Source organism: Mustela nigripes, chromosome 9, assembly GCF_022355385.1.
Source record: "Mustela nigripes isolate SB6536 chromosome 9, MUSNIG.SB6536, whole genome shotgun sequence".
In the NCBI taxonomy this organism is placed as follows: domain Eukaryota; kingdom Metazoa; phylum Chordata; class Mammalia; order Carnivora; family Mustelidae; genus Mustela; species Mustela nigripes.
In genome coordinates, this window is record NC_081565.1 from 51,625,383 (window position 1) to 51,646,331 (window position 20,949).

Sequence of the window (20,949 nt, forward strand, 5' to 3'; positions counted from 1 at the left end):
AAGCTTCTGTTTCTGGCATTTTAAGGAAATCCAGGTAAATTATATTCTCCCCAGTTACCTAATTCACAATTTAAGAAGCTCTTGTGTGAATTTTCTTTTCTTTCTCTAACTAGTATCCATATTGTGCAGTTAGACCCTTTTATTTTTCCAAATAAAATTCTACATACTAAGAAGAGATTAATTTATATGTTGGCTTTTTCCCCCTATAGACCTTTTATAAAAGAAAAATAAGCTTTTCTTTGTAGATCTTATTGTGTGACCATTCTCTGACCCTGTCCAAAATCTGTACCATCCATACCTTTTTCTATAGCTGGAAGACCATAGCTCTAGCACATTGATTACAAATCCAGTGATCTGTGCTATGATTTTCATAGTGTCTGTACATTATGTTCTAGTCTATGCACCCTGTCATCAAGCTTGTTTTCTTTAACAGTCCGGATTTCATATTGCTACCTAGAAATCCATTTGATTCCCCCCAATCATGCTTCAAGTGGTAGGAAAGGGAATAGATTATGCAAAGCTTAGTTGATTCCTGCTCAGATAGCAGCCCCACCTCACTCCATGAACCGCCACAATTACCTGTAACCACTGTTCTCTAGGGGAGTGTAAACATCAAAGGAGAGGAACATGGGTAAAATGGAGAGTTTGGTGGCACAGTAGAATCATACATTTAGGCTTTCAATGCAAATACACTAATGGCCTTTCCTAGTCTATGTTGACTTAACTGTGTTTATCTGTTCAACAATATGAGGACTGAACACCCTTGTGTCAATTATGTGTCAGATAGAGTTGCTGCTTAACATCAAGCTCTCGTGATAAAATAGGCACATAAGTGACCCAGTAAATGGGCAGCATATGGTTGGGATGTACATGATTGGCACGCATCATTATTGAGACAGTTTGCTCTTAGATGCGGGGACCTCTCCAGACTTCATGGAAAAAGAAAATAGAACTTGAAGCTAGAAGGAAGATGTAGTCAAAAGGTAGATAAGAGGAAAAGTACTTAAAGAACAGTGTTGAAAATGAAACACTTTTTAAATGTAGCTCAGCAGATGGAACTGTCCTTATCTCACAGCATCATTGCGTACCGTTTTGCTGCTGTCTCTCATGGCCTAGAATTGGCTTTGCCTGAAAAGCCAATTAATTTGTTATCCATTTAAATTATGTTCTCATGTCACATACCCAGCTTGTAATTTTGTGTATTAATGTGTATTTTTTTTTAAGTTTGTTTTCCTCACTAGTCTGCTAACTTCAAGAGGGCTCAAGTCTTATGTGTTTTGTTCTTCACAAAATCTCCAAAATTTAGCATAGGACCTAGAAATATTCTTCTAGTAACCAAATATGGACGTGCTTAGAATGTTTGAAAAGGTAGTGTGTAACTCATTTTGTGTCATGTTATGACAATGGATAGTAAATTGATCTGGCCAAGGTCTCCTGACCCAGGTTAAGGACTCTAGGTAAAGGGGGAGGGAGGGTTTTGCTGGGATCACTATTGGAAACTTTTTTTTACCAGAGAAGAGACCTATTCTAATCAGTATTTTGAGAAGACTGACTTGTGGGTTGTACTTAGGTTGCACTGGGTCAGAAAGAGCAGAGATAGATCAGACCACCAGGAGTTACTTGCAGTAATGGAGTTGTGAGAGCCTTAAAAGCCTGTACTAAAGTGATAGAAGTTAGGGCAGAGAGGAGGGATTGATCCAGGAGAAACTGCAGTGGAAAAATGTATGGGTACTAAGTAGCCTGAGGTAATTTGAATGTTTTCTCTGTATGTAATGTTTAGTGAGAAGAACTGCAGCCAACAAGATAAGAATTTGTATCCATACTGTAGATCTCCTCAACTATATAAAATTAATGGACTGGAAAAAGTAGATGCAACTGTGTCAATGTATGGATATTAGCAATTTTGGGGTGGTGGGATTATAGATGATTATTTTGTTGTTATTGTTTTCTCGAATTTATGGCATTTTTTTCAAGAGCACCTGTGACATATCCATCAGAAGATAACAAAAGGTTTGTTTCAGCCTAGTTTCCGTAGTTCTACCTTTCCCAGCACTAAGTGTCAAGTACGTGTTTGGAGTTGAGAGCATGGCTCTTGGGTAGGTTGGGAATCACCTGCATAATATAGGAGTAGTTGGATTCCTAGAGGCAGCTCATCCCAGGCAGACAGCTGGAGAGGCATCAGCTCAAAATCTTCATGAATCCCCTGCAGCTCAGTTGATTTCCCCTTCAAACCCCCCCAAACTAGAAAATCTTTACTCTAAGCATCTTTTTTCTTCCCCACTTTTTTTAGGTTGGTCTTGATTCTGTGTTTTTCTTTCCTCACTCCTTGAATTAAGGAGGTGGTCCTCAACCTATTGGCTGCCACTAGCAAGAATTTTGAAAATGAAGAGCCATCCTGACATTTTCATATACTAAGTAACTTGCCAGGGTCATGCAGCAAGTAAGTGACGGAGCTGAGATTTGAACCCGTGGAGTCTGGCCCTAGAAGCTTCCCTTATCTGGAGGATAACAATCTTTTTAGCATTAGGAACTTTAAATCATTGTTTTAAGTCATTATTATATCTCCTTAACTCTTATTTCCAATTCACTGTCTCCAAATGACATTACTATAAATGTAGTCTGTCACATTCGCTGGAAAGTCTTATATCATTCAACTTACATATGTCTGCAATGAAAATTAAGAAAATAATACATTATAAATAAAAACTTATTTTTTATTTAAATTTATTGTTTAACTTCATCAGGATGGTAAGATCCAAAACAATAGAAATACTACAAATTTTTATAACTTATTAAACACAGAGTGGATTTTTGTTAGAAATATACCTGTCAATAAATTGGATGGGGCTATAATTTTTTTCTTCCCAGACAAGTTCATATATCAGTAAATGAATAGTATTCATTGTAAGAAATAGAAAAGTTACCCTATCATTTCTCATTTTTGCAGATTTAACTGCGGAGATGCCTATTCACATGAATAGGTGGGACAAGGAACTTTATCCCATCGTCCTTCACTGCTTAGAAATCATTTCACATCGTATGCCAAAAACTACACAATGATCAGTTAGTTTTGTTAAAAGGAAAAAAAGTGAAAATCACCCACCTTATTACCCAGATGTTGTTATAGTCATTTACCTTCTCGATGTCTGGAAAAAGGCATTAACAAGATGTATTAAATGTCTACATATAAATTTAGCTGTTAGTCTTTCATTTAGAGGCATATTGTTTATTCTAGTATAACAGTAAAGGTTGAGAAAATAAAGATACTGTATTAGTTATTTAAATGATTTCTGCAATATGCTTTTTATTTTTATTTTTTTGAAAAGTGATACTTTTATCATTTCAGATTCAGCTATCTTGATTGATGAAAATTTCCACCAGTGGTCATGGTCAAATTATGCTTCCAAATTTAATTTTCATTGCAAGAAATTGAACTCACATTTTGATTCAAATAAATGTATTAATATGCATTTTGAGAAAAATTATTAAAAAATCAATATGTTGTGGACTGCATTTCATAGGGTAGATTACTAAAACAGTCTACAATAAAATGTGGAGATAATAAAATTACTCCGTTTACAACAGAAATGCTATTTCTTATTACTTAATTAGTAATATTATGTAAACCTAATATTTTTTTGAAGAGTGTGTTAGAAGTCATGGGAAAAAAGTCATGATTTTAGTCATGTGGTTCCATATGTGTGTCACAGTATAGTGTTGGACTTCAGGAACACATTAGGTAAGAGTTGTATATTATAAAAACATTTATTAATTTTGCTAGATCTCATGGTCAAAACTGGTTTTATGTATTTAATGAAAGCAGTTATGTACTGCTAAAAATTAAGTGCCTTGGCTTTATATCGTAATTTATGTTAGTTTTATTTTTATTAACAGGATGTGGAAAATAATTCAAAATTTTGTAAGAAATAAGCTGAGGGGCACCTGGGTGTCTCAGTCAGTTAAAAGCGTCTGACTCCTGATTTTGGCTCAAGTCGTGACTGCACGGTCATGAGATCAAGCCCCACGTCAGGCTGCATGCTCAGTGTGGAACCTGCTTAAGATTCTCTCTCCCCATCTCTCTGCTCCTCCCTCCAAAGCTCCTCCACACTTTCTCTCAAATAAAAAAGAAAGACAAAAATGATTAATCAGGGGCACCTGGGTGGCTCAGAGGGTTAAAGCCTCTACATTCGCTCAGGTCATGATTCCAGGATTCTGGGATCGAGCCCCACATCAGGCTCTCTGCTCTGCAGGGAGCCTGTGCCCTCCACCCCCTGCCTGCCTCTCTGCCTACTTGTGATCTCTGTCAAATAAATAAATAAAATCTTCAAAGAAAATGATGATTAATCATAGCTGAAATAAATATTTGGTATTTGATTAAGTAGGTTGTCTGAAAGAAATCATGTAAAATTTCTATTCACATTTTATCTAGTGTGTCTTACAAAGTTTATAGGTCCAGGAAAATATTCAGACTGAATTTAAAAGAGTAGACATGTCATAGGCTCAGGGGTTTTTCTTCCCAGGTAATGATCTCAACTCCTAGGGTTGAGTGTCAGGATTAATTGAAAAGAATGGCTTGCCTTTGAATGTTTTGGGAGGCAAAAGCCATTTTCAGTATTGGACACTTGTGCTTTGCTCTCACAAGGATACATTCTAAAGAGTGATTCATTGTTAAAATAGATAGGAATGCTAGAGGTGAATTCTTTACTCATGTCCCATTTTATGTTCTGTCTGAATTCTGAATATTCCAACACAGAACCAAGTATCAGGTTCTCCTGCTCCTTATCCATATTGGTATAGTCAGGAAATAAACCTTCCCAGGTTCTTGATGCTGTTATTAATAATTAAAGGAGGCTTCCACAAAGCCTCATTTATTTTGGCACCCAGGAGAGTTTTCCACCCTGGGCCACTGCACTGTATAAGTCAAGTCAGACTACACCATTATTTTGTAAAGAAGGAAGGGTACAATTTTTAAAGGAGAAATGGGGGTGGTTGGCTTTGTGGCTGAGGTTTATTCAGTGGCTTTTACTGCTGAACACGTGCCATGTCCCTCAAGTTGACAGCCATTGTTTTAATTCAACTTGTGGACCCTCGTCAAAGTTTTATATTTAGAATCATAAGATATTTTTATCTTATAAAATGTTTAATGTTTTCTATATCCTATTAACAGGAAATAAAATTGTTTCATAAGCCTCCCACGGCTTTTGGCCTTTAGTATTAAGGCTCCTTACACTTTGCCCATCTGACTCTTTTGTACTTATCTCTAACTATTTGGCCTCAAGTATTAGACATTCTGTGGGTATTCCTTCTCTTCCATGTATCCCACTAGTTCAGTGGTTTTCAAAGTGTGGTCCCTGGCCAGCAGCATCAGCATTTTGTGGAGACTTATAGAAATGCAAACCCTTGGTCCCTACCGCAGCCCCAGCCAGAAACTCTGGGGACAGTGGCCCAGCAATCTGTGTTCTAATAAGCCCCGAAGGTGATTCTGATGCATGTAATGTTCGAGAACGTTGGCCTTTGTTCCATCTACCTAGACTGTGCTCCTCCTTTCTCACTTGCTGAATTCCTAGTTATCTTGTAAGACTGTGCCTTCCTGGCAGTTACTCTGGAATACTTTATCAAATCTCTTTTATAGCATTTATACTGGTTGTGTCTGTCTCCTTTTGAAGGTGGAGGCCACAGCATAAATTACTTTAGCTTCTGCGAGCAGCTCCTACGTTGCTGTTGAGTTAATAGTGCAGGTGAATAAATGAATGTATGCATGAATGAAGGAGAAGAGTGTTACAGGAGGAGTGGTGATCAGTAAGGTCAGCTGCTGTGAAGAGGTCATGGAGAACAATGAAGGGAAAAGCTATTGGATTTCACAGTAAAGCAGGTGTTGGTGACCTTTGAAATGCTTGCTTCAGCAGAGGGATGGCAAGAAGCCCAGATTGCTGGGAGTGAGGGACTTCCAACATGATGAAGACTTGCAAGTTTCCAGACTTACTGTTTATCTGAACATGTGGTGGAAGCAGAATTTTCTTGGGAGAAATAACTAAGTGACCTTAGGCCAGTTACTTTACTTCACTGAGCCTGTGACCTCTGAACATGCAATAAGAGTAATTCTGTGTGTTTTTAATTTTTTTGAAGGATTAAAGGAGATCATTGTAACCCCCTAGAAAGATGCCTGACTTTTAGTTAGTACTTAAATGGTCAATTTGTTTATCCATCCCCCAACACACCATTATTTTTTATCTAATAATGTTAGATAACTTTGTAAAGTTGTGTAAGATAGGAAATTGTTAAGGACACCCTATTTCTAGTCATCGGATAAATTGTGAGTAGCATTGGGCCTGGAACTAATATACCTTTAGTTGAACCACTGATAGCTGCTTTGAAATTACATGGGATGTAGCTGGAAAAGTACCCCCAAAAGTGGTTGCCTTAGTTAAGCCTCCTTTAGGTACAAATTATGGAATCCTGCTTCAGGCAGACATAAAAAAGGAGAGTGAGGAGAGATTTCTTTGGCTCATGTAACTGAAAATTCCGGCCTTAACATCGCCATATCTATGTCTTCTGGATCAAACCGTTATTATCAGTACTTGGTCTTTCTAAGACCGTCTTGCAGCCTGACGGTCTTCCATGTGATTCTCATTCTCAAGCATATAGATTGGCTGCAGATTTCCAGGAAAGAGAAGACTTCCCAGTAGTTCTAACTAAAATTCTAGAGTCAGCCTCTCCATTCAGACTTAGGTCACTTGCCCATTCTTAAACCAGGTGCTGTGCCAGGGGCTGAGATATTCTGGTTTCCAGACCTGACTCAAGGAACACAGCATTCTGGTCTGCAAAATAATTAATACTGCGTGTAGGAGAAGAGTGACTCCCCAAAGGGAAATCAAGTTTCTGGTACCAGATTGAAGGGGAATAGACATAAAGCAGGCAAAGCAGTTTGACATCATTTTATTGTATAGCAAAGTGATTTTTTTTTTTTTTTTTGCACTGTGCTTCCAGCAACTCTAGGAGTCCCAGCTTAAACAAGTTGAGTGGAAGAAGAGAATGACAAATTATTAGAAGTTCTCTAATCCACACGCACTCCAGCTTCATCAAGAATAGTTTTACTTTTGGGGCACCTGGGTGGCTCAGTGGGTTAAGCCTCTGCCTTCAGCTCAGGTCGTGATATCAGGGTCCTGGATGGAGCCCCGCATCGGTCTTTCTGCTCAGCGGGGAGCCTGCTTCCCTCTCTTCTCTCTGCCTGCATCTCTGCTTACTTGTGATCTTTCTGTCAAATAAATAAAATCTTTAAAAAAAAAAAAAGAATAGTTTTACTTTTATATGTTTTTATACCAGTTTTTCTTAAGATTTCATTTGAAAATGAAATTTGGGGAATACCATTGGTATAGAGCAATTTAAGACGATTAGACCCATAAAGTATAAATGTAGGTGACCCTTTTTTCTCACTCCATTTGGCTGAACAAGTTCTTGCTCTACATTTTATTCACCTCGTTGGCCCAACTCATATTCCTAACCCCACTAAGACTCAGACTTCCGTCCTCCACAGTCAGATACAGGAAGATCATGACATGAGGCAGACTCAGTTCACCATTATTAGGATAACTTAAAAAATTGCCACTTACCCTTTGCCCACCTAGGCAACATCCCCAAAAGTTGTCGACAGCTTGGTGACTTAGTATGACAGCAGTTGTAAGGCAGAAAATTTTGATACATTCAAGAAATTTGACAGATCATAATCTTTGATGTATACATGTTGAAATTTGTAGTTGACACCTGCAGACTGGACAGTTTAATTTTTCAGTCCTTTGTCTGAGACTCATCTCCTAGATAATTGCTGCTTAAATCACACTCAGGTTTTTTCCCTTATCTACTGTTGACTTTCTTTAAATATCTGGGCTACACTTTCATCCTCCATATCAGTATAAATGTGGCCAGATGCCTATTTATGTAAATAAAGTTTTATTGGAATGCCAACACGCCCATTAGTTTAAGTCTTATCTGCTCTCCCTCTGTAACAGCAGAAGTGAGTACCTGTGAAACAGAATGTTTGATCCACAGACCTAAAATATTTACTGTCTGGCATTTTACAGAAAAAGTTGTAGATCCCTGCCATGTATTTATGTGGCTATAACAGTATTTCTCCTTTTTGACATGGCATATTTATGAACAAAAATTAGGTATATTCTTACTCTCTGTTGTTCTCAAAAGCATATCTAGGGAAATGTTTTTGCTTTACCTTTCCACTTGTACTCTTTCAGTTGTCTGAACAACTTCTCTTTGTTTCTGGAGCCTAAACACTTTAGTCCTCTTTCCCTCCTTAAACTGCCAGTTCTTTTTTGAGGAGCAGGAGGGAGAGGGTGACAGCTTTCCAACCAGCCCTCGAACACATAGGTACACACACCTGTGTGTACTTAATGCATGGCTGTAGGCACCAAACGTGGGAACAGAAATTGAGACTTGGTGTCATCTTTTTTTCCCCTCTTTCCCCCCCTCTTTTGTCCCCTCTTCATTTCCTGCTTGTCGTGCTAGCAGTATAGTTGGTGAAGAAGTGTTTGATGCAAACCTGGAGGGGTGGATGAAGGGAAACGGGAGAGGAGCAGATTTCCCCCAACCTGGTCACTGGATTCTGTAAGCAGAGCAGCTTACCCATCAGAAGGCTGAGTAGTAAGGCTCTACTTGAAGAAGAACAGGGATAATAATACCCCATTCCTACATTTTTGCAGTCTAAATGCCCTATGGAATGAGAGAAGACTTCAATCCCTAGGCTTGTGAATCCCTTATCTTTCCCAAACGTTAAATTAATTTTTAAAGCTATTTATTCAAAGTTGACTTAACCACTAGAATAGGAAAGATCAGACAAATCAGCTGCAAGAAATGAAGTATGAGGAAACCCGAACTCTTTGACAAAGTATTCCTGGGAGTAAATGTGTTGAATGAAGCCAGCGGGTAAATGATAAGGGCCTTTACACTGTGGATGTAAGAAAGCAATTTATCAAGAGTACATGAACTCTCTGGTGACCACAAGTCAGGAGGAAACGAGAGTGGAGGAGGAACCCTGAAAAAATACATTTGAAATACTAAAAAAAAAGTGTGTGTGTGCATGTACTTTTAAATACCTGCATTAATATGCAGAAATATGGGCATCTTCAAACAGGAGTTGCTCAGACCGCGCAGGTACGGGAGTCTATTCTGTGAGGGTCTGCAGTGCTGGGAAGAGAGGTTGAGAAAGCCAAGCAGTGCCTTTAGAACTTGCAAAAACCTTGGGTGCTCTCAGGTGTAGTTACGATTTGAGCCTGGTTGTTGTCTGATATCCATTTGCCTGACTTATGAGATTAGATGACCATCTTTCAGGCTCACATGTTTATCTTTTTTAATCTCTGGAAGGTCATCTGTGTATAATTCTGACAGTTGATCTAAGGCTTTTGTGCTCTCTTAACGAGTTCAAAGCACCTCTCACTCATTATCCCATTAATCTTTGCAGCATCTCTTTGAGCCTTGTGGATGAGACAATGTTATCTTAATTGTTCACTGTAGAGAAACTGAGGAAAAATGTAATTACATTATCTGCAGCAAGGTTCCCAGGAGCTCAGATAAGGATGGGGACTAGAATGTATGACCTTATCTTGGCTTTTAGATCTAGATATAACTTCTTAGACTTGAGAAAAAGGCCTGAAGTGTTTCCTGGGAAGATGGTCATCCTCAGTTTTCTGTACTGAGGTAACACCCCTGAAATACATAGAAATTCTTCCACTTTGAGGTTTGTCATTTTTTGCCTATTTTCATCTGATACTAAACCTTTGTCAGAGCTGTTTATAAAGAGTGACCAAGTTACACCATGAATTCTTTTTTCTTGAACAGGCCAGTGAACATTAAACTGTCTAACAAGTAAATAACAAGAGGTAGAGTGGGAAAAACTACCTCTTGGGATAATCCCTGCTTGCTAATTTTACTTGAGTTACACTACGAGCCTTTATCTCCTCACATGGGGTTTTTTAACCCTGTAATCTAAAAAGCATGCTCCTCTTCCTCTTTAAACCACTCAAGTATGATAAGGGGTGAGTCTTATTCAGAAAACTGATATTGGTTTGGCCTATGCTTATGGCAGGAGTCGGGAATTGTTTGTCCCTCTGGGCTATCTTTCTGAAAGTCGAATTTGTTTATTTGCTGTTGTCTGTAATTTATAGACATACCAAATCAAAAGGAAAAGGTAAAAGCAGGGAGGAGGTGGGACGAGAACTGTTTCCATTGCAAAATCTCACTTAAACATCTGTAGGCATGATCCATCTGTGGAAATGGAACCCTGATGACATCCATTGACTTGTTTCTACTTTGTCTCTGCCCTTTCCCTCCATGTCTGTATTCCTGCCCACCTCTGGAACTCTGGTGGGACCACCACAGCCTTGGATAAGCTCAGCACGCAGCACCTGTACCACCCCACCCAGGTGGAGATCGTGCAGTCCAACGTGGTGTTCGACATCAGCAGCCTGATGCTCTACGGGACGCAGGCGGTGCCCGTGCGGCTAAAGATCCTGCTGGACCGTCTCTTCAGTGTCCTGAAGCAGGAGGAGGTGCTGCACATACTGCACGGCCTGGGCTGGACGCTACGGGACTACGTCCGGGGGTACATCCTTCAGGTAGGGGGAGGACGGCGCCGCTGGTGTCCCGCCAGCTCCGGGACGGGTTGAGCGAGAAGCCTCGCCAACCTGGTCTCTTTCCTGCCCCTCACAGGCCTGGGAGTGCACACGCTCTTCTGATTAAGGTGGTCCCTTCGGCAGGCTTGTCAGAGAGCTAGAAAGAAGGAACTGGGTCCCAGCAGGCTGGCACTGGGCCTCAGGGGTGGATGGTAGAAAGGAACAAGTGGCCTGTTGCCTAGCATTGCTGTTTGCATCTTTTTAAACTCAGCTCTCTCTCTCCCTACAACGTGGGCCTCCTGCTTCTCCAGCAAGTCTGATTGTAGCCCCACCGAAGGGAAGGGCTCTTGGAGGTGGGTGACGTGTTCGTGAAAATCTGAGATTACATTTCTTCTGGGTTTTAGTAGGGCTTTTGCTTGCACCGTATTTATAGGTTTAATGGTTTGTTTTTTGTTTTGTTTTGTTTTGTTTTTTTGGTTGTCTGTGTGCCCTAATTATTGCTTCTTCATCTGAATCAAAAGAACCGTAGCCTCTGTAAACTCTCTGCTTTTGTAACCAGTAAACCTCCACATTCCAAAACACAGACATGGTTGTAGAATTGGCTTTCACAATACCTGCTCTTCCAACCTGAGCCTCTTCTTTGTTATCAGTGGCACTTGTGACCTGGTAAGGGTCTTAAGACTTCTCCTGGAGGCCTACAGCCTCCACTTCCCACCCCCACCCCAACCTCCCTGCATTTTTCGTCATTTTTTGCAGTATGTCATGAGTCGCTTTGCATTATGTACTTTGCCTCTGAAATGTTTTTATGGCCATCTGTCTTCCTACGACCCTTGAAGGGTAAATGTTGAAAACAGCATGTTGGGAGACCCCAGGATCCAAAAAGACTACACTGGACGATGAAGAAGTACTCCCTCCTGCCAAAGGAGATCACAGTTGGAGAAGGTAGAATCTGAAGTGATTTTTAAAATTTCTTGTGGGAATAATACCAGGAGAATTGATCCCCTTAAAAAAAAAAAAACAAAAAAAACAAAAAAAAAACCTGCTTTTGGCTCTGCCAGCCTTGTTTATTTCCCGAATCACCATGTGTTGTGTGCAAGGTTTTGGCTGCCAACTTGGTATGTGATGAGTGGAGGGCCTCACATCTCCCCCTTGCTTTAATCTGGCATAAAAACCCACACATTCCTGTCATTCTCCTATGTGGTACCTCCAGGTGTTAGCCAGGGCAGGAGAGCAGAGAGGTGTGATGACAGGAAGGAGAGAGTGACAGGACGGTGGAAGAACCCGTCTGCTCCTGTGACTGCTTTGGTCGGTGTTGAATCATTCCTTAGTTTAGTGAGGTGTCAGCTTGGAAGGCACAGAGAATTTGGCCCTCAGAAGACAAGATGATGATGATAATAGGAATAATTATATATTACGTTTTTAGTTTATAGAAGACTTTCACAAGCATTATCTCATTTGCCTCAGGATGGGGGCATTTCAGGGGGTGAGTGGAAAGTTAAGTCTTGGGTGGTCAGGGGACCTGAGGGGTCATGAGGTCCAGAAGGAAGAGGCCAGGAAAAATAAAGCATGGTTACCTGCTCATACTGGCCTGGAACAGATATGGTGCCGCATCCTTCTACATCCGTTTCCACAGAGTAATTGTTAATATCCATTTGCGATAGCTCTTACTCTACAGAAGGGAATAAAGCGCTTGCACATATTTGAACAGAACCGTTAGCGTGAACAGTCACTGTTAGTGACTAAGCACTCTTTATTCAAAACCTGTGATAGTACACCCCAGTCTAGTACTACCTTTACTCCTTTCACTCTTGTGCTTAGTTCTGTCATCAATGCTGTGTTTCAGTTCTATGTGTATGTTTTTGCCTGAGCTGTCTGGAGCAGATGCATGGTATCTTCCTGTCCAAACAGGTGTGTGCATGACTGATTAGTTACCCTCTTAACAACCCAGTTCACTGTAGCATTTTGATGGCAATAAATCTGTAACCTGTGAGTTGTTCTGTGATACAGTCCTGATGTTTTGCCTTGACCAGTACCTGTTCTTTGTTTTACGTGAAATTATTATTTAAGTGTTAACTTTTCTCTGTTTCAACCTATCTCTAAGGCGTGCATAGAAAATGTACTTTGAAATGTACTCCATATTTCTTTTTGTGTGAGGGCCCAGGCTTTAACAATACAAAATCACAAGAGAAATTAAATATAAGAGGAAAATTCAGCAAAACCATGAACTGAAATTTATAAAGTCTCTTATTTTAGGGTGAAATATTGCATATGAAAAATTCTGCCATTTATTGTAATACTTAAGTTATAATTAATTTTTATTAACTTAATATAGATTTTGACAAAGCCTAAACTTAATAAAATCTGCTTTTCCATTCAGGGCCTAGAATTGACATTTTGAGAAAATCATAGATGATTTTTACATTAGAAGAACACTAGGTTTAGTTTCTGTCTTGCTTTATTGATAGGATTGATGTAAAATAGATTTTACTTAAATGATGCTTTTTGTTCCTTAGCATTTATCATCTGTTTCTTCCTTATGAAAATGGTTCTTGGTTTAGGGAAAAAGCAAGAGGTTGAAGGACACAGAGCGGTGTAGTGAGGAAATGCTCATTTTGTTTAAAAATAACAAAACAAAACAAAACTCAAAAAACAAGAGCTAAGCCATAGAAATAAACCCTTTTCCTCTAAAGCAATGTGATTGGTTATTGGTCAGTATTTTAAACATTATATGTAGTAATGATAAGGTATACACTAATGACTTTGAATATAATTATATGTAACATTTTCATGCAAGGAAGATGTAAACGGTGTATCCAAAGGTTGTGGAACCCTGTAATGCACTGTTAGCATACAAGTCATTCTATCTGGCTAAAACTCAATTGTCTTGTAGCCCTCAAGGCATCAATTTTAGCATTATTGCTCTCAACAACAGTATATTGAATATTATGTCAGTTAAAGGAGAATAATTATCAAGGCAAGTTAGGGTGGCTGTTAGTCTTACCACATATTGACTTGGTTAGCAGTTGGCTATAGATTGTGTTACTGGGCAAATGAAGATGTACGGTAAGTTGAACTGGTGAAGCCAGGATATTAATTTAACTCTCTCTGGGCCTAAACCTCCATCCCTTATGTATACACAGCTACTGCTAGTTTCAGAGATAGTTTTGAATGTGGTAGAATAGCAGGTGTCTGATCTGATTTTGAATTTTTGGATGTAGGGGAAAAGAGGGGCGTGTCTGAGGAGGTTATTAAAAGGAAAGAAGGAGGTGATAGAGATGGCCCAGATTCATTTAAAAGACTAGCAGTATCTTTCAAGAATCCTGTGCTGTTTTGATAAAAATGGCTTTTTCACTTCTGTAATTATCCATGTAATTCGTAAGTGAGCCAGCTAGGTGTAAAACATATAACAGAACTGGGACCACAGTGATTTTAGAATCCAGGTGACATCTTAAAGGTAGAAAACCCAGCATTCTCCTGTGTGGCAATTAGAGTGTTCGTTCATAAAGTACAGAAAAAGTGAGGTAAGTTTTAGGTATTTTCCCATATAACAGCAGAAAAAGGAAATAGGCAGTTAGATGCTAAAATCTAAAGGAACATAAGATGTTTTTCCTGCTGCCAAAGAGTAATTCTTTTTTCAAGTTTATATTGCATGGTATATTTATTGACAATAAATAAAAGCAATGCTCTGTTCTTTCCCCATTTTCCCTGCCTTTGATTTAGGGTATAAGAGGATAGGTGATTATCATTATTGAATTTAATCATTTAAAAATCAGTTTTTCACACAGTCATTTTTCAGTTTGAATGTGTATCTGACTTGCCAGGGCTCATATACCGGTCCACCTATGGAAATCTCGTGCTTTGCAAATAAGTCCTGCCAGAATTCAGAGAACCATATCAGACACTCCGAATAATTAGCTAAGGTGTCAGCAGCCTTGTGAGAGGGCAGGTGGGGGGGTGCACATTTCAAGTCACCTGTGTCCAATTTGAAACAATCAGAACTAATAGAACTATCAACACTTTAAGAGATTGTTTCCCAGAGTGTTCTGGGGGCACTAGTCTTCCAGAGGTCTGACTTCAGATTTGGGAGGAACTACACTCAGGATCCTTCTGATGGAGCATCAAGGTACACATCAGCATAAAGACTCTGAAAAGTTCTGGAATAAGTGGTTTATGAGAGTAGGTAAATGACTCCACAAACCCTTTCCATTTCATAGCCTTTTCCTGTCAAGCTTCTCAGAACTCTTCCTCAACTTGAGGCATTCTCATATATTGGTTCTTCTGCCTGGACACCTCTACTCTTCTCTACAGATAGGCAGTCTCTTGTTCTTTAGGTGTCAGCTGAAGTCCCACTCTTTTGCAGAGACCTTTTCTGTCTAGGTTAACCAGTGTAAGTCTTGTCTTGTGTGGCTCTACCTCAAGACTCTTTCCCTCAAGCTCCAATCCAATTTAAAATCAATCAATTAAGTCAACTGTTAAAATGGTTTTCTTCTTGGCTTCCTCACTAGGGAATGCCACAAAGGGAAGGCACTCAATAAATATTTGTTAAATGAATGTGTAAAGAAACCTGCTTCATTTGGTATAGCTTGATGTTTCACTATGAAACTCATAGAATATGCAGTAACTAGTTGGTCCAAGGGCTTGTAGTCTTTTCTCAGGCTTCTTAGGTACTGTAAGTACACATGGGCTCCTGAGGGCTGTAGGAAGAGAAACAAAGGCTCCCACAGCCCTAGCTAGTGGTCTGTGTAGAACAAGTGTTTTGTGGTATCCATGTGGTAGAAAACGTCAATATTCAGGAAACACTTGTATTTAAACAGCCCTTCTCAGAGCAAGTTCACATATGTTAGCTCTTTGAATCCTCTTATATACCATTCTCTTGTAGATATTGCCAGTGAATTAACATTCAGAGTAGTTGAAATTCAAAGAGATTGAATGACTTTCCCATGATCACAGAAGCTATTAATTGGCACAGTTGATGCACTATAAGCTTCTTGAGGATAAGAGCCCCTTATCTCTTGCTCACCACTGTAACCCAAACCTAGTACCCAGCTTGATACATAATAGTGCTTCCAAAATATCAGAGGGAGAAAATTTTGAAATCTGATTTGAACTCAGGTCTCCGATTCTGTGTGGAATATTTATTTTTTGTTGTTGTTTTAAGACAACCAAGATGTCTTTTCAGAATGTAATCTGTGAGGGTCTTGTATTAACAGAGGAGCACATTGTAGGGAACAGAGAAGGCCTGAGAATCTTGAACTGGACAGACAGTTAAGATGACTCTTGGCATTCAGTGACAGGTTTTATCCACCCAATCTTAGTGAAATTAGTCCATCTTTTTTTTTTTTGTATCCCTTTTCTGGGTATTTCTTGATATTCTACTGTGTTTCAGATTACCTTCCTCTCCCATTTCTATAACCCCAATTTTTCTCCAGATCTGATATTTATCATTAATGTTTCATTGTAAATTCTGCTCTTTGACTAACCTTTCCAGGAATACATACCTTTGTAAGAGTGTTAAAAAACCTAATCAACAAGATTTCAACTTTATCATGTGCAGGAGGTGGAGCAGAGATGAACTAGCTCTTTTCTGGGTCCATAAAAGGATATTGAGTTGGATGGCAGAAGGGCACTGGACATTGAGTGAGAGTATTGTGCTATTGTCCCCATACTGCCACCAATTATATATGTGAGTATGGAAAATTGGCCAATCTCAGCCACAGTTTCTTCTTCTTCCTCCTCCTCCTTCTCTTCTTCCTTTTCTTTATTCTTTCTTTCTTTCTTTCTTGGAGATGGAAGGTGATGGAGGGACAGAAGGAGAGAGAGAATCATAAACAGGCTCCATATGCAGTGCATAGCCCGAGGCAGGACTTGATTTCACAACCCTGATAGCATGACCTGAGCCAAAACCAAGAGTCAGACATTCAACTGACTGAGCCACCCAAGTGCTCCCACAGTTTTAACTTTAAAACTGAGATAACCTCTTTTACCTCTCTTGCTCTTTTTTTTTTTTTTTAAGATTTTATTTATTTATTTGACAGACAGAGATCACAAATAGACAGAGAGGCAGGCAGAGAGAGGAGGAAGCAGTCTCCCTGCTGAGCAGAGAGCCCCATATGGGGCTTGATGCCAGGACCCAGGACCATGACCTGAGCCAAAGGCAAAGGCTTTAACCCACTGAGCTACGCAGGCACACCCCCTCTCTTGCTCTTGAATGGCACAAAGGTGAACTAATGTAGATGAAAACATATTATAAACCACCACTGAAGTTGGTTTTGTTTTCACTTGTTTCTGTGCATAAACCTAACTCTGATCGGTTACAGCAGAGAAACACCAGGTGTCAAACCTGTTTCTCTGCAGACACCAAATGCTTAGAAAATGATAAATACATTTTAAACTTCGGTTAATAAGATAAACCTGTTTCTCTGCAGAGATCAAATGCTTAGAAAAAGATAAATACATTTTAAACTTTAGTTAATAAGATAAATGCTAATTGTTTTAATAAGTAAACCCTGAAATACTAGTGGCCTAACACAACAGGAGTTTATTTCTCTCTCAGCGAGATCGGTCAGCATTCCTGGTTGGGGAACATTTTCCTCCCCAAGGTGCTTTGACCTCCCCAAACATCTCTGGCAACTTAGGGCCTCTGCTGTTTTGTAGCTCTGCTGTTCTCTGCGGGCCTCGGGCTCCTCATCCAGGTGGCAGTGCTGAGAGAGAATAGAGGTTCTGTGTGGAAGGTTTTCATGGACCAGGTGAGAAAGCAGCGTGGGTCATTTCTCCTACAAGTCACTGATCAGAGCATCCATCTAAATGGGGCCAAGTAGTCACTTAGGAGCGAGGACGTGTAGTCTGGGACTGAGCAGCCACTCCCAGCTGTACCTTTCCACCGTGGAGGAGGAGCCTAGATCAGTGCCCCACTCAGGTTTGGTGGCCTAGCTGTAATTCTACCTTCTTTTATACAACTGGACAAGGCAAGCTTAGAGCAGCAGAATAGTGTGTTAAAGCAAGTCTATGGGTTTGAATCCTGGTTCCATTTCTTACTAAATGCGTAAAAATAGGCTGTATCTTTAGCTACCCAAGCCTTGGTTCCCTCACCTGGAAAGCGAGGATACTAACAGTACCTCATTGGTTTATTGTGAAGATAAAATAAGATGATGCATATAAAGCCTTTAGTAGTGCCACTTACTAAGTATCCAATAAATGTTAATGATTAACATAATGATGAAAAGGATGATGATATAGACTCTTCCCAACATGGCCATTTAAGACCTTTGTGTATAAAGCAGCCTTAAATCCAGGATTTTTTTTTTTTAATATTTCACTGTGTCTTTTAGACACAGTCGGCCAAAAGAATAGCTACTATTCAGTTGGAAATAAGAGAGACACACATATGTCCATACATGCACACACAAACCTGCATATATGTACGTATGTGATATAGACTACGAATAAGGGGCAGTAAAGTATGGTGACAAAGGCTTTGGACCTTGTCTCTGAGACAGACTTAGGTATGAATCTTGGTTTCAACTTTTGATAGCTCTGTTCTTTAAGGTAGGCCATTTAACATATTTGAACCTCAGTTTCTTCATTTGTGGAGTTAAAGAAAATGATATTTATCAAGTACTTAGTGCAGTGGCTAGCCCACAGCACTCTTGTTAACAGGTTCTAAATTATGAGTATGTGAATATGTATGTGTGCTCTTTCTTTTTTTAAGTTTTTAAGTATAAGCATATTCCAAAAATGACAGTCATTTTATTACCTTTGCATTTTTCTATTTCATCAACTCTTCCAATATTCTTTTAAGCACTGGGCACAGAATGATGACTACTTGATGAATCTCTTAAAATAGTTAGAATATCTGGGCTTTCACTTCACTGCATAAAGCAAAACTTATTTATAACAGACAACCTTTTTTATGGGTACTAGCTGACCTCACAGATCTTTAGGAAATTTCTGAAGCAGAAAGAAGAATGGTTCTAGGTTTAAATTCATTTAGGTAGTCCTTCAAATAGCAAATTTTACCAGTCAATGACTGTGTGCTGAGTACAGAAGAGATCTCTCAGGAATCCTTCACTGGGCAGGACCAAGCCGCCATAGGCCAGTTGTGCAGGCTGTATGATCACAATTGTAAGAATGTACTGAACCAGAGGAGGAGTTATTTGACTCCAACTAAAGATTGGGTTATCACCACCATAACATAACGTGTCTTTGTATTATGTCAACAATATGTTAATCTCTTTCAGAAGAGAAAAAACACAGGTATGAATGATCAAGATCCCCCTGTCTTTGGCAGGGATATGCAAGAGGTAGATGGTTCAGAGCAATGTCCTGTATTTACAGTATCTGCTTTCCAGAGTGCTTGGACCACTCTACAGACATTATCCCAGCAATTCTCTTAGCCTCCTTATTAGAGAGATGGTTTCAGAGCCTGTTATCCCTGGTTTTAACGTTACCGTGGCTGAAGGCCTCAGGCAGGGTCAAAACTGGAAGTGGAATATAGGGATTTTGAATCCCTTGCCAAAGCTCTGTTTGAACAGCAATGAAAATAAACACCTTATATTCAAGGACATAGCTTGATGTTTTATGCTTAAAGTAAAAATATTCCTCCCTTTACCCCCTTGCAAAGTAGAAATAAATAGCTCACCAAATTCCAGGATGGAATGCAGTAACTGGTAGAATAGAATTTGTGTCTGTGGGACATGGGGAGAGGGTTTTTGTGTTCTCCTGGAGGAAAAACAAATGAGTCCACAGCTCTCTGGCCACTCGCCATCTGATCAGAACCAGTTCAGATTTACTTGAAACCGATATTCTCTGGGATGCCACCGATTAAACCATCTGGTCTCCAGAGCAATACCCTGACAAGCTCCTTGTTGAGTTTGAAGTGGAAGGCTCCTGAACTGTAGGTTTGGAGCTCAATTCCACCATTAATGAGCTCTCTAGCCTTGCAAAAAATGCATAGTTTCTGTAAGCCACATTTTGCAGATACCTCCTCACTGGAGTTTTGAGAATAAAGGGAAATCATTCATTAAATTCATAGTAGAGCTCAGTAAATATTAATTCTATAAGTAAAGCTATTTTCCAATTCACCATTCCTCACAACCTGTAAGTTTCTAGAGCAACAGAAACTTCGTGATTCTTCTAGTTGTCCATACATTTTATTGGAGCTACATGTCCTTTTCTAATGTTTCCCCCAATTTGACTGAAGGGGAAGGTAGGGGATGGTGAGGGTTGCCCAAGAACTGAGATCTGTGACTTTAGTAAGGAATCATGGGAAGGCTCTCAAGACCCAGCCCTTGTCAGCCATCTGTTTCTTTTGAGTGACCTATGTTTCACAGTCTCCTATGTGAAATCATGAAGGCCTATGAAAAAGTAGAAAGTGAGATGAGCATCTGTGTGGGTTGCTGGAAGCTCTTGCTAAATCCATACAGATGGGACAAACATAAATAAAGATATACTTCTTTGATTCATGTACGATAGTCTTGTAAGTAACGCCAGCAGCAATTGGAAAATAGAATGCCGGCCAATACATTTACTAGTAGAATTAAAGTGACCACTGCCAAATTGAATTACTCTAGGAAGACCTGTTGAAAGAGGAGCTTCTTAAGGAAGAAGAGAGATATTGTTACCTAGTAGAAAGGATGGAACAAGCATTTTTCCGTACAGGAAGAATGCTGGGTTGGGGAGAGGTGTGAACAAGTTTATGGGGGAGAGTTGCATTTCAGTTAGGTGAGCAGCACTGAGCTGTGGTTTAGGTGAATGTGTTAGGCCAGGCCTGGGCCTGTTGCTCAGAAGCTCGTCTTGGTTCACCTAATATTTGCATCATATCCCTTCCTAACTTACTTACTTACTTCCTTCCTTCCTTCCTTCCTTCCTCCTCCCTCCCTCCCCCCCCCCTTCCTCCCTCCCTCCCCCCCCCCCCCTTTCCCACCTCCCTCCCCCCTTCATTAACATTTACTTATTTATATATTTTTAAAAGAGTTTATTTTATTTTAAAGATCATTTATTTATTAATTTGACAGACAGAGATCACAAGTAGGCAGAGAGGCAGGCAGAGAGAGAGGAGGAAGCAGGCCTCCACTGCGCAGAGAGCCCGATGCGGGGCTTGATCCCAGGACCTTGGGATCATGACCTGAGCCGAAGGCAGAGCTTTTAACCCACTGAGCCACCCAGGCGCCCCGAAAGACTTTATTTTTAAGTAATCTCCACACCCCTGGGGCTCATAACCCCAAAATGAAGAGTCACATACTCTACGCACGGAGCCAGCCAGGCACCCCACATCACATCCCTTTCTAAGGGGAGTGACTAGGGATTCTTTTGGTTCACAGACCTGGCATTT

At 39.9% G+C, this 20,949-nt stretch overlaps 1 protein-coding gene across 4 annotated transcripts in view; it reads left to right on the plus strand.

Annotated features, from left to right (window-relative positions):
• Positions 1-20,949, plus strand: part of BNC2 (basonuclin zinc finger protein 2) — a 431,315-nt gene that overhangs the window by 287,112 nt on the left and 123,254 nt on the right. For all 4 annotated transcript variants that reach the window (XM_059411598.1, XM_059411599.1, XM_059411600.1 and 1 more), the window contains one exon: positions 10,387-10,622. In XM_059411598.1, the coding sequence (XP_059267581.1) occupies positions 10,387-10,622 (236 nt within the window). The remainder of the gene's footprint in view (positions 1-10,386; positions 10,623-20,949) is intronic.